General features: G+C 36.7%; 1 protein-coding gene across 3 annotated transcripts in view; it reads left to right on the top strand.

The window, feature by feature from the left end:
• Positions 1-13415, top strand: part of KLHL28 (kelch like family member 28) — a 39145-nt gene that overhangs the window by 9350 nt on the left and 16380 nt on the right. For all 3 annotated transcript variants that reach the window (XM_015143611.3, XM_015143613.3, NM_001261270.1), the window contains 1 exon segment: positions 7609-8507. In XM_015143611.3, coding sequence (XP_014999097.1) covers positions 7609-8507 — 899 coding nt within the window.

The raw sequence follows: 13415 nt of genomic DNA, 5'->3' as shown, positions 1-13415 counted from the left end.
TGTGATAAATCCCCTTTAATTTGCTAACATATTAATTCGTTAATCTGTAAGTGGATCAATCCATTCATAAGGACTCTGCCAATCACTTCTTCAAACCCCTTCTTCTCAATACTACCGCATTGGGGACTAAATTTCAACATGTTTTCACCCCCATTTCATTCTAATATTTATATAATTACATTTTTCATATGTATACCTCTGATTCATTTGGAATTTATCCTGTTGGTGTAGGTATGTAGCAGAAATCTAGTTTTACCTGTTTGCATATGGCCATTCTGTTATCTCAACACATTTAAACGTTTCTATTTTCCCTTGCTGGGATGCCACTTTTATCATATACTAAACCTGCATATCAAATGATCTACTTTTATATTTTCTGCTCTCCATTGATCTGTTTTTCCTTACATACTTCTCATTTAATCCTATTAATCCACAACAAATTTTACAAATAAGAATGTTTAAGCTAAGGATAAGTAGTTTGCCCAAGTATCAAATAGCCCAGCTATTAAGTAGCAAAATGTAGACTTAAATCCAAGTGTCTCCAACTCTAAAATTAATACTTTTACTCACTGTTCTTTCCTGTTTTTTATGGTACATACACTTCCTTTTACGCAAAGTGGTTACTGAGGTAAATGAAACTGCCAGTGTAAAACTGTTTGACAAATGTGGGGCTTTGAAGATTGGAAAGTATTGCTTCTTTGAATTAGTTTTTTAGCTATTTATCGGTAGATAGCTGAGAACCAAGTATAGTTACAGTTGTCATTTATAATTTTGAAGGCATTATAGTTTTTGAGTCAAACACAGTGGTGTAGTCCCAGCTACTGATGAGGCTGAGGCAGGTGGATCACTTGAGCCTAGGAGTTTGAGGTTGTATTGCGCCATGATCATGCCTCTGAATATCCATTGCACTCCAGCCTGGGCAACATAGTGAGACCCTGTCTCTAAAAAAAAATTTATTTTAAATATTTCTTAGAAATAATTTTCAGTAATTTTTAAGCTGTTAAACTTGTGCTATAAATATTTTAACTGGTTCTGGAACTTTTGCCTAAGAATAACCTGGAGGACCTAAAACACAGTTTGTCCATTTCCTGCAACCCCAATGATCTGTGTAGTTTCTGATTGCTTACAACTGTGATGGGGCTCAAGAATTTACATTTCTAGCAGGTTCCCAAATGTTGCTCATGCTCTTGGTACAAGAATCATATTTTGAAAATCACTGTTTTAAAAACTTTGTATTTGAAAATGTTAGAGTTCTGCGCATTTTTCTGAAGTCCTATTTTTTGAGAGAGGAAAGGGGCCAAATTAAAAATTTTAAGAATTAATTTGGCCAGGCTCAGTGGCTCACAGCTGTAATCCCAGCACTTTAAGAGGCCAGGATGGGTGATCCTTTGAGTCCAGGAGTTCAAGACTAGCCCAGGCAACATGGTGAAACTCCTTCTCTACAAAAAAATGCAAAAACTAGCTGGGCGTGGTGGTGTGTGCCTGTAGTCCCAACTACTTGGGAGGCTGAAGTGGGACAGTCACCTGAGCCCAGGAGGTCAAGGCTGCCGTGAGTAAACTAAGATCTTGCCCCTGCACCCCAGCCTAGGCAACAGGAATGAGACCTTGTCTTAAAAACAAAAACAAAACAAAGTAAAAGAATTATGTTATGGCAAACTGCTAGTGTAATTCATTTTAAGTTGTTCCCTATTTTTATCTTGCCTTGTTGAAGTTACTAGTTGACATTGTTTTGATTAAGCATTAAAACTATAATTTTTAAAATTAAACTTTATTCTCAGTACTTCTTACAAGGAATGAAAGTATGTCATTTGCATCTAATATAATTATAAACATATGCATAGGCTTTTTTTAATGAAATTACCTTTATCAGTGCCTTTTCTTTGGCCCATTTTAAACACTTTGATAATTTATATTATTATGAAGTAAAATGAACCATTGCTGATTCAAATGAAAAGAATGTTTTACTCACTAGTTGGAATGGTCAGAAAATATTTAAAAGGTTTTAACAACATAGATCTAGGAAAGTGAGATAAAGAAGTATTTTAGGGGCATAAATGTAGGGGAACAACTTTGTCATGGTACTCTGGTCACCTTGCATGTATCTATATAGGCAAAGACTTAGACCTCAGGACTGCAGCTTATCTGTGGCTTGACACACCTTGTGATTCTCCTGGAATATGAGAGGGTGAGAGGCCTCTAAGGAGCTGCTATGAGGTCATCTCCCAATTTCCCACTCACCTCTCTATTTCCCCTAGAAGTGTGTCATGAGACAGTTTCTCTTCACTTCCCTGGTTGTGATTAGGTATTAGACTTTTGACCCCACCCCACACCCTTAGAATAGAGCTACAGAATAGAAAACTGCTTAGCCATAGTTTACACTGGGCCAGCCCCTTTTTTGTGTTACCATTTTTGATGTGCAGGACAAGGATCCAGGCAGTTTACTCTTCGGCTAATCTTCTGTTCACTCTCTAAGTAATAAACCATCTAAATCTAATAAGCCATCTAAATTTTAAAATGGCTTATATGTCTCTTTACTGATAGAATTAATGAGGCTTTGGCCTGGCTTTGGTAGGTATTTGTTCCCTGGACAGTAAGCAAACTTCCTTCCTTTTTTGTTATGCATGGAAGGAAAGGCGTTTCATGGATATAGTTGGCAATAACCAAGCTTTTTTAAGGTTGATGAACAATAAAAATAAATCACATCTACCAATTATTGAGTGCTTATGTACCAGCACATAGAAAGGCATATTTACAACTACTTTTTATACACTTTTGTCTGCTTTTTTACAAGTGGGAAAATTGAGACTTTTGACTGAGTTTCCCAAGGTCACATAGCTGTTAAACAATGCATACCATTGTACTGTAACCTGGGAAACCTGATACGAAAGCCCAGTCTCTTAAAACTATACTGCGTATCATACAAATATATGCGTGTGTGTATATTCATGTGTTGTGTGTGCACATATATGAATATGTGTATTTACAGACCTATATTGTGTCATGCATGCATGTCATATGTTGATGGTAATTTACCAGTTTTGAATTGGGTACACAAAAATTAGGTTAGCAATATAGGATCTATCACTATGTGATTCCTACTTATATTAAAAATGAATCTAGTCAATAATTCATAACATTAATTTGAGAATCAACAATTCTGTGATACTTGTTGTTGCCCAAGGTATCAGAGAAGACAGAGTGGATTTCTTATCTAATAGTGAGAGGTAGTGCACCAAAGAAAGTTGAATACCTCTCAAGGGACAACTCAAAACATTTACTAGTAATAAGTCATATTTATTAGGAGCCTACTAAGTGATAGGCACTATTCTGAGCCCTTTTTATGTATAAACTCATTTAATCCTCAAAACAACCCTATATTATAATTGTTATTCCTGTTGTTGTTGAGTAACTTTCATTCCTTGGTTTTTCGTGTGATGACTCAGACCTCCTTTTTTCCCAGACTCAGTACCTCAGTTCCATTACCTGTAAGACCTGATTTGAATTTCTTCTCTTCATCAGGTGTTACAGTTTGTTTAGATCCCTTTCAAAGGATGATACCCAAAATCTGTACTACAGATATGGACTGACATTTGCAGAGCGAAGCAAAAATTTCTCCTCTGTATTTCTGTCTATTATAGTTCTGTTAATGCAGCTTAAGCCCACATAAGTTTATGGTGTTAAAATAGTACTGCAATTAAAATCCCTAAACCTGTTAAACGCATCCTACAGATGAGTCTTTTCTCTCTTATTCTATACTTTGGGTAGTTGGTTTGGAATCCGCTATAGAATTTTTACGTTTATCCCTTTTAAATTTCTTGTTATTAGATATCAGGTCTTTCGGGATCCTTATTGTGTTAGTCAATGCTTTTGCTGTCCTTTGCAGCTTCAGGTCATCTTCAAAGTTCAGGACTTAAACATCTTCATCTTGGCCTTATAGAATACCACTAGGAACATCCCTCTAGGCCTCATTCCATTAAGTAGTATATTTAATGGGGGGTATTTGTTCCACCAGTTGCTAATTTAGCTAACTGATCTAGCTTATATATTTTTTAGTTTTGTTCTTTGAAACATCATGAAGGGCATTATAAAATTATTTACTAATATCTAGTTAAATATCAAGTTTACTTTTCTGATCTACAAGTCTTCTAAATACATTTTTAAAAAGAAACAAACCTATTCTGTAACATATCTTATTATTTTTAGCTCATATGTCCTAATCCTAAAGATCTCTCCATCTTCTTATTGGTATTCACAAGTCAAATCTTTAATAATTTATTTTAGAATGTTATCTGAAATTAACAGAAATCTTACCATATTGTAGAATTTACTGTCTTATTTTTGAAAATAGTCTTCAGTCCTGTGGCATTGGTAATGATTCAAGAATCTCATTTTCAGGCTCTCTTAAATATCTTGAAACATAATTGTTTAGTCTGAGAGAGAGAAATGAATTTACAAAGTGACTAGGTCTCCTTTTTCAATCCCTTCTCTCATTTTTCTCATACATTTTCCTTTTCTGTTGTTCATCCTTCACTTTTTAGTCTACCATTCTCCTTGTTAAATCAGAAAATGAGAGTTGAAGGGAGTATGTTTTACAGAGCAACTCATATAATTGAATTAATTGCAGGAATTAGTAAATAAATGGAATATAGTAAATTAGTAAATAAAAGGAATATAGTAAATAAATGCTTATAGACATCCAGGTAAAGTTAATTTTTGATCTTCAGTTTTGAGAATTTGAATTGGAGGAAAGGAAGATGAGAGGAGAAAGGTTATAGACAAAATCTAATGTGTGGTAAGAAAATATTTGGGAGATAGCAAGTTTTATATAGAGCTATAGTCATTACATGAGGATCATAAGAGTAAAAGGTCATCGTGGGAAAGAATGGGAATTAGTGAAAGTGGGGATATTGGGAAGCGCCAGTTTAGTACAGTGAGGCGTAAATACTATATTCTTAACACCTCAAGCTGTATATTGTGTAGAACTTTATAATTTAGAGAATCACTTTCAGTTAAACTTCTGAGATAAGTGGGGTATTCATATTTTATGAATCAAACAATTAGTACTTAGATTAAGAAAGGCTGGTACCTGTTATTCCCCCTAATAATACAATTCAAGATCCAGATGGGACTAAAACTCATTACCTTATATTTCCAAAGTCTGTGTTCTTCACTGATCTTATTTTATCTCTATTGCCTCACTACTACCATAGTACTACTGTAGTACAATATCACTTATTCTTATAGTTTATCATGTTTTTATGTACATTGTCTGATTTGATCCTCAAAAACCTCAGCTACATTAATACCTGAATAATAAAGTACAGGTATTGTTATGATCTCATTCTGCAAATAAGGAAAACAAAGATTGAGAAGGTAAAGTTAACAAGGACTGCTTTCTTAACCCCATTACCTATTTTTTCTATCGACTTGCCTTTCCTGTTATTCATTCTTCACTTTTAAGTCTAGATTTTAACTTTTTCATAAAACTGAGGCTAAAAGAAGTTACATAGTTTAAAAACGTGAACACTGGAGTAACTAACAGAAGGTGTACAGATCTAAACTTATGCCTCCTGATTGCCGTCTTCTTACTAGTATGTATTATGTTCTGGAAAAAGAGTACCTACTGGAAGACCCAGAAGCTTCTTGGGACTTGTTTATACCATGACTGCAATAACATTTGAGAATTTTTCTGGCAGATAGGTGTGAGATTATTTGCAGAGATCAGCAGTAGAGGCTGTTATCAGCTGTAAAGTGGCCATATTAACTGACTTAAAATTCAGTGTGAAATAAGTATGAAACAACTACGTACTTGATGAAGATAAAAATTTCAAGAGTTGGATTTTTTCCACTTAAAAATGTACAAGAATGAAGTTCTTTACTCTCTCAATAGTGTTCAAAATGTTTAAATTGATGGAATTGATGGTTTTAAGATGGAAACCAAATGTACTTTTTTGTTATTGCCATAACTTGTGATTGAAATGTGAATGAGACAGGAAGAAAATAGCTTATATTATGTACGTGTCCTGTATTCCTTTTGTCTCATCTAAGCAACCGCTACAGTCCATTCTGAAATATTCATGTATTAATTCTTAAGGTTGCTGTAACAAATTACACAAACTCAGTTGCTTAAAACAAAAGAAATGTATTCTCTCACAGTTTTGGATGCCAGAAGTCTGAAATTAGTGTCAGTGGGCTAAAATTAAGGTGGCAGGACCATGCTCCTCCCAGAAGCTCTACGGGAGAATCTGTTCTTGCCTCTTCTAGCTTCTGGTGACTGCCAGCAGACCTTGGTTTGTGACTGCAGCACTCCAGTCTCTGCCTCTTTAGTCACATGACCTCCTCTTCTGTCTGTGTCACGTCTCCTTCTGCCTTCTTAAAAGGTACATGTTGATTGCATTTTGGACCTACTTAGATAATCCAGGATCATCTCCCCATCTCAAAATGTTTAATCCTTTCCAGAGTCCCTTTTTGCCATATAAAGTAATATTTACAGGTTCCAGGGATAGGGATGTGAATGTCATTTGGGGAGCCATTATTCTGCCTACCATAGTCTTTATTGTCTCTCCACTTTCTTTTCTTTCTCGTCCTTTTTCTTCCCTGTTATTTTTATTCTTTTTCATCTTCCAGAAGCACAAAGTGGCAAGTAGATTGAGTGGGCATGATCTGAATTAGTGATCAAGAGTTGAGGCCAGGTGCGGTGGCTCATACCTGTAATCCCAGTACTTTGAGAAGCTAAGGCAGGTGGATCACTTGAGGTTGGGAGTTTGAGACCAGCCTAGCCAACATGGTGAAACCTCGTCTCTACTAAAAATATAAAAATTAGCCAGGCGTGTTAGCAGGTGCCTGTAATCCCAGCCACTTGGGAGGCTGAGGCAGGAGAATTGCTTGAACCTGGGAGGTGGGGGTTGCAGTAAGCCAAGATCGTGCCCCTGCACTCTAGCCTGGGCGACAGAGTGAGATTTCGTCCAAAAAAAAAAAAAAAAAGTTGAGTGGGTATGGTATATATAGATCAGTAAGTGAGCCTTATTGCCCTCATTATGGAACTTTGTATTCTGTTCATAATTAATTAAATTAATTGGTGGTAATGGTACCTTCATTAAATTCAGCACCCTCTATCAAAGCAATTATTGGAATTTTTGGTAAAGTGTGTTAACATGAAATTTCTGTCCAATTAAAGCATCTGTTGGTTGGCAAATAGTGTTGTTTGTTCTACATATAATTTTACTTTAGGCAAGTTTTTCCCCTCATATTTTCATTTTATTTCAGTGATAGCTCAGACTTGAATTTAATGCAAGGGAAACAAAATGAAAAAGTTGGTAGAGTTTTGATCCAAAAGTCCATTGTCAGAGATTTTTATGGTTTGGGGCATCTCATGTAACCTTTTGGGCTTCCATTTCCTAATGTCTATAATAAATAGGTTGAATTATATGATTGTTAAATCCCTTCTAACTCTGAAAGCCTCTAGTTCTAGTATTTACTATGAAGTATTTAAAAACCAAGGAACAGGCAAATAAATTACAAATCTGATTATTCTGTACTATTTGAAAAGCAGTGTTATTGACAAGATTACTTTGAAATAACTGTCTATGCTTTTTTATTTTTCTGTAGATGGACCACACATCCCCGACCTACATGCTTGCTAACTTAACCCACTTGCATTCTGAACAACTTCTGCAGGGCTTGAATCTTCTTCGCCAACATCACGAACTCTGTGACATCATTCTTCGAGTAGGTGATGTTAAAATCCATGCTCACAAAGTGGTACTTGCCAGCGTCAGCCCGTATTTCAAAGCTATGTTCACTGGAAACCTTTCTGAAAAAGAGAACAGTGAGGTTGAGTTTCAATGCATTGATGAAACTGCTCTCCAGGCCATTGTGGAGTATGCCTATACAGGGACTGTTTTTATTTCTCAGGACACAGTTGAATCTCTTCTGCCAGCAGCAAACCTACTCCAGATAAAACTTGTCCTGAAAGAATGTTGTGCATTTCTTGAAAGCCAACTTGATCCTGGTAATTGTATTGGAATTTCTCGTTTTGCAGAAACGTATGGTTGCCATGACCTTTATTTGGCAGCCACTAAATACATATGCCAGAATTTTGAAGCTGTTTGCCAGACTGAAGAGTTTTTTGAGCTTACACATGCTGACTTGGATGAAATTGTTTCCAATGACTGTTTGAATGTAGCTACCGAAGAGACTGTTTTTTATGCATTAGAGTCTTGGATCAAGTATGATGTACAAGAACGCCAGAAATACTTAGCACAGTTACTAAACAGTGTACGATTACCATTGTTGAGCGTTAAGTTTCTCACTAGACTATATGAAGCAAATCATCTTATTCGTGATGATCGTACTTGTAAACATCTTTTGAATGAAGCCCTAAAGTACCACTTTATGCCTGAACATAGACTTTCTCATCAGACAGTCTTGATGACACGACCTCGCTGTGCTCCCAAAGTACTTTGTGCAGTAGGAGGGAAATCTGGACTCTTTGCCTGTTTGGATAGGTAAATAGAAGGCTTTCCTAAAGGAATGGTGCTTTTATGCTTTTTTAATGTGCATATTTTCTATAGTTTAAAAATAGTTTGATTTTCATTTTTACTTTTCTTTCCTTCTTTTTAGTTTTTTTTTTCTTCTTCCTAAAATACTTACATGATTGTTTTTATTGTCATTCATTCTCTACGATACTCTCAATTATTAACCACCTCCCCAAGTGCACACTTTGTCCACCTGGTTACTCACAAACTTTTATTCCATTTTATGTCTTTTTTTTTTTTTTTTTTCTGGAACCATTTACATCTTTGAGTCAGACCACATCAGAAGAGACTTATTATTATTGTCAGTTATATCGGAAGATACCACAGGAGAGAACTAGGAACCTGTGGTGAGGGAACTGGTGACAGGAATGGGTTTGAATGAAAACAGTTCATTAGAAGTGCTACCAAAGAAATGAGAAAAAACAGGATACTGATATAAATTATGTACTTTGAGTGCAATTTGTTTTCTTCAGTGTAAGTATTTTTAAAAGACAGCATTAAGAAGTATGTTTTTTTTTCCCCCCGATAACTTAGATTAGGAATTGTCAGACTTTTTCTATAAAGGACCAAACAGTAAATATTTTAGACTTTGTGAGCCATGTAATCTTTGTGGCATCTGCTTAACTCTGCCATTGTAGTGTGAGAGCAGCCATAGATAATACATAAATGAATGAACATGGATATGTTCCAATAAAACTTTATTTATAAAAATAGCTAGTGGGCTAAATTTGGCCCATGGTGATAGTTTGCCTTAATTTGGTGCATTATACTAGTAACTTTTATACATTGAAAATATAGCTTGAAGTTATTTTTGCTTTTTCATAGATAGGATGGCTTCATGAAAACTTTTGTGTTTAATGTATATTTTCTAATACTGTGGATTTCTGACCATTTCCAAAAATGTGGTAGATTGCTTTTCCCTTTCTAGTATTAGGAAACTTGATGTTTCATCAATGGCAACTGATAAATTCTGCATCTTTAAAAAAGTCTCACAATACCTGTAATCCCAGCACTTTGGGAGGCCTATACAGGAGGATCACTTGAGGAAGGAGTTTGAGACAAGCCTTGGCAATATAACGAGATCCTGTCCCTACAAAAAATTTAAAATATTAGCTGGGCACTGTGTTGTACTCCTATAGTCCCAGTCACTCAAGAGGCTGAGACGGGAGGATTGCTTAGGCCCAGGAGTTTGAAGTTGCAGTGAGCTATGAATGCACCATTGCACACTAACCTGGGTGACAGAATGAGACCCTGTCTTGAAAAAAAAAAAAAAAAAGTCTGATAATACATTTTATTTATTTATTTTATTTTTTATTTTTTATTTTTTGAGACAGAGTTTGGCTGTTGTTGTCCAGGCTGGAGTGCAGTGGTGCAATATCAGCTCACTGCAACCTCCGCCTCCCAGGTTCAAGTGATTTTCCTGCCTCAGCCTCCCAAGTAGCTGGGATTACAGGCATGTGCCACCATGCCCCGCTAATTTTGTATTTTCAGTAGAAACAGAGTTTCACCGTGTTGGTCAGGCTGGTCTCGAACTCCTTACCTCAGGTGATCCACTCGCCTCGGCCTCCCAGAGTGCTGGGATTACAGGCAAGAGCCACTGCACCCAGCCTCATAATACATTTTGACTGTAATCTAAAACTAGTAGTGTTGAGACTGGGCTACACATAGAACATTAGTTATGTTAGCTACACGAATTGATTGTTTAACTCTTATTCTGAAACTCACTGGTTACTGGCATAAAGTAAATTATATTAGTAAATATTATGACAAAAATTTCCAAATATGTATTTATAGTGTAAAAAAAATTTTTTTTTTTGAGATGGAGTCTCCCTCTGTCACTCGGGCTGGAGTGCAGTGGCACAATCTTGGCTCACTGCAAGCTCTGCCTCCCAGGTTCAGGCCATTCCGCTGCCTCAGCCTCCAGAGTAGCTGGGACTACAGGCGCCTGCCACCACACCCAGATAATTTTTTTGTATTTTTAGTAGAGACGGGGTTTCACTGTGTTAGCCAGGATGGTCTCGATCTCCTGACCTCATGATCCGCCCGCCTTGGCCTCCCAAAGTACTGGGATTACAGGCGTAAGCCACCGCACCTGGCCTATAGTGTAAAAATTTTTGAGCAGTTGCCTCTTATTTTCTCAACTATTAAAAATAACAAATTATTGAAGAATAATAAGACCTGTTCATATCTTTAGACACAGTAATCTTTTATCATAGAATCTATCATAATAAAAATTTTAAAATTAAAAGTATTATTTGCACAGAACTGATTATTGCAGCATTATTATAACTCTGGAAAAATTAAAACCAACCTGAATGATCATTCGGTTTAACTCTACAAAAGATATTAAACACCTGTGCATCAGATACACTGCTAGATAATTGACCTTCAACAAGTTCATAATTTAGTAAAGGAGACATATAGAAAATAATACATAATGTTTATGCAATGATCAAGATAATTTTATAGAAACATTAAAGACAGCCATTTATCCCATCTGGGGGATTTAGGGAAGAGAAATTGTAGAGAACTTCATGTACAAGTTGAGTGTTGAATGCTAAGCAAGAATCAAGCAGAGAAAGAAGAAAGACCACAGGGAATATACAAAGACACAATGGCACAATACATTATGGGATATTCAGGAAACTAAAAGCTGATTGGTATTCAGAAGTAGAGGGTTCTAACCAAGAAGTGTCAAGCAGTGGTGTTTGAACCAAGTCAAAGAAGATATTGTATGCCATGATTTAAAAAAAAAAAAAAAAGACTTTTATATGGGTTGCAAATACAATTTTAAGGAGGTTAGTGAAATTATCATATTTGTATATTAGATCATTCTGGCTGTATTACGGGAAAAATTGAGAGGCCAGGATTAATATCAGATTGATTAAATAAGATGTTATTGTAGAACCTCTTATCTAATATAGGCAAGAGATGATGAGATCCTAAATTAGGGTAGAAGTAGTGAAGGTAGAGAATGGGGCATTCATTTTTAAAAATGTTTTAAGAGAGTAAATTGACAGGATTTGGTGTTTGAATGGATATGAGAGAGGTATGATGAGGAAGAGGGAGGAATCCAAGATGAATGAGTTCTTTTGATTAGATGATTACATGGGTGGTTCATATATGCAGAGAGAGACAAAGAATATGGGAGGAGAAGCCACTTTCAGGGGAAAAGTTTTGGACACTGAGCTTGAAGTGCCCATGAAATATCCAGGTAAAGGATAATCTGTGGTAGCTCAGCTCAAAGAAGAGTTCAGGGCTGCAAATTTGAAAGTCATCAGCATATAATATAGTTTAGAAGTATGAATTAAAACTATGAAGTCTTTGATGGAGTTATTGACAGTTAGATGTTCCTCCTTTTGCCTGGTGAGAAAATAGAGAGTGGAAAAAGGATTGATTGTGAATGAAAATCTGGGGAACATTTTTAGCGGTAGGAGAACCAAGTGAATAGTGTCATAAAAACCAAGGAATTTGTGTGTCAAGAAGGAAGGAATGTGATCAGCTATTTAAAATGCACTGGAAAGATCCAGAAAGATAAAAAATGGAAAGGTGGCTTTTAAACTTGGCATTATGGAGAACATAATGATTTTTGGTGGGTAATTTCTTTTTTTTTTTTTCCTGAGACAGAGTTTCACTCTTGTTGCCCAGGCTGGAGTGCAGTGGCGTGATCTCAGCTCACCGCAACCTCTGCCTCCCAGGTTCAAGCAATTCTCTTGCCTCAGCCTCCCAAGTAGCTGGGATTACAGGCATGAACCACCACGCCCGGCTAATTTTGTATTTTTAGCAGAGACGAGGTTTCTCCATGTTGAGGCTGGTCTCGAACCCCTGACCTCAGGTAATCCGCCCGCCTTGACTTTCCAGAGTGCTGGGATTACAGGCGTGAGCCACTGTGCCCGGCCTTGGTGGGTAATTTCAAGCAGAGTTGTAGAAATGCTGTAGATACATTACAATGGGCTGAGAAGCGAATACAAACTAAGGAAATAAACTGAATGAAGACTTTTAAGAATCTTGCTAGAGACAGGAAGGAGAGAGTTAAGGCAGTAACTGATAGCATCAGGGGAAGTTTTGTTTGGTTTTATTTTGTTCTTGAAGAGAGAGACACAAGGTTTTTTTATTTGTTATTTGTTTGGAGACAGCGGCTTGCTCTGTCGCCCAGGTGTCTCCCTCTGTTGCCCAGGCTGGAGTGCAGTGGCATGATCTCAACTCACTGCAACCTCCGCCTCCTGAGTTGGAGCAGTTCTCCTGCCTCAGCCTCCTGAGTACCTGGGATTACAGGCACATGCCACCACGCCTGGCTAATTTTTGTAGTTTTAGTAGAAACAAGGTTTCATCATGTTGGTCAGGCTGGTCTTGAACTCCAGACCTTGTGATCTACCCACCTCAGGCTTCCAAGTATTTTTATAATTAGATGAGTAAAGAGATAAGTAAAGAGGGATAGGGTAAAGATATAAGATAGATTAATGCTTATTGATGGAGCAAGATCTTAGAGGAAATAGAAGAGATTGATATCAAAAGTAAGGACAGAAAGTTGTGAATAGGAGAGAGAGAGAGACTCTTTATGCCTCAAGACAATTGAGGTTTACTGACCGGGGGAGGGGTGAAAGCAAGGGTTTAAAACAGCACTTGTCCAGTGGTTTTAGTTTTCTTTAATTAAGAAAGGAGGCCTGCAAGAGAAGAAAGTGGAGATTGGGTAGGTAGCTTTAAAAAAATGGGGAAGCTCTGCAGTGAGCTGAGATTGCGCCACTGCACTGCAGCCTGGGTGACAGAGCAAGACTCCGTCTCCAAAAAAAAAAAAAAGAAAAGAAAATTGGGGAAGCTCTGAAAACTGTATTGTTTCTACTTACACATAAGGAGTCATAAGGATGGCAATACATTGAA

This window comes from Macaca mulatta, chromosome 7 (genome assembly GCF_049350105.2).
Source record: "Macaca mulatta isolate MMU2019108-1 chromosome 7, T2T-MMU8v2.0, whole genome shotgun sequence".
In the NCBI taxonomy this organism is placed as follows: domain Eukaryota; kingdom Metazoa; phylum Chordata; class Mammalia; order Primates; family Cercopithecidae; genus Macaca; species Macaca mulatta.
The sequence above is the reverse complement of the archived record's forward strand: the minus strand, read 5'-3'. Positions and strand labels throughout refer to the sequence as shown.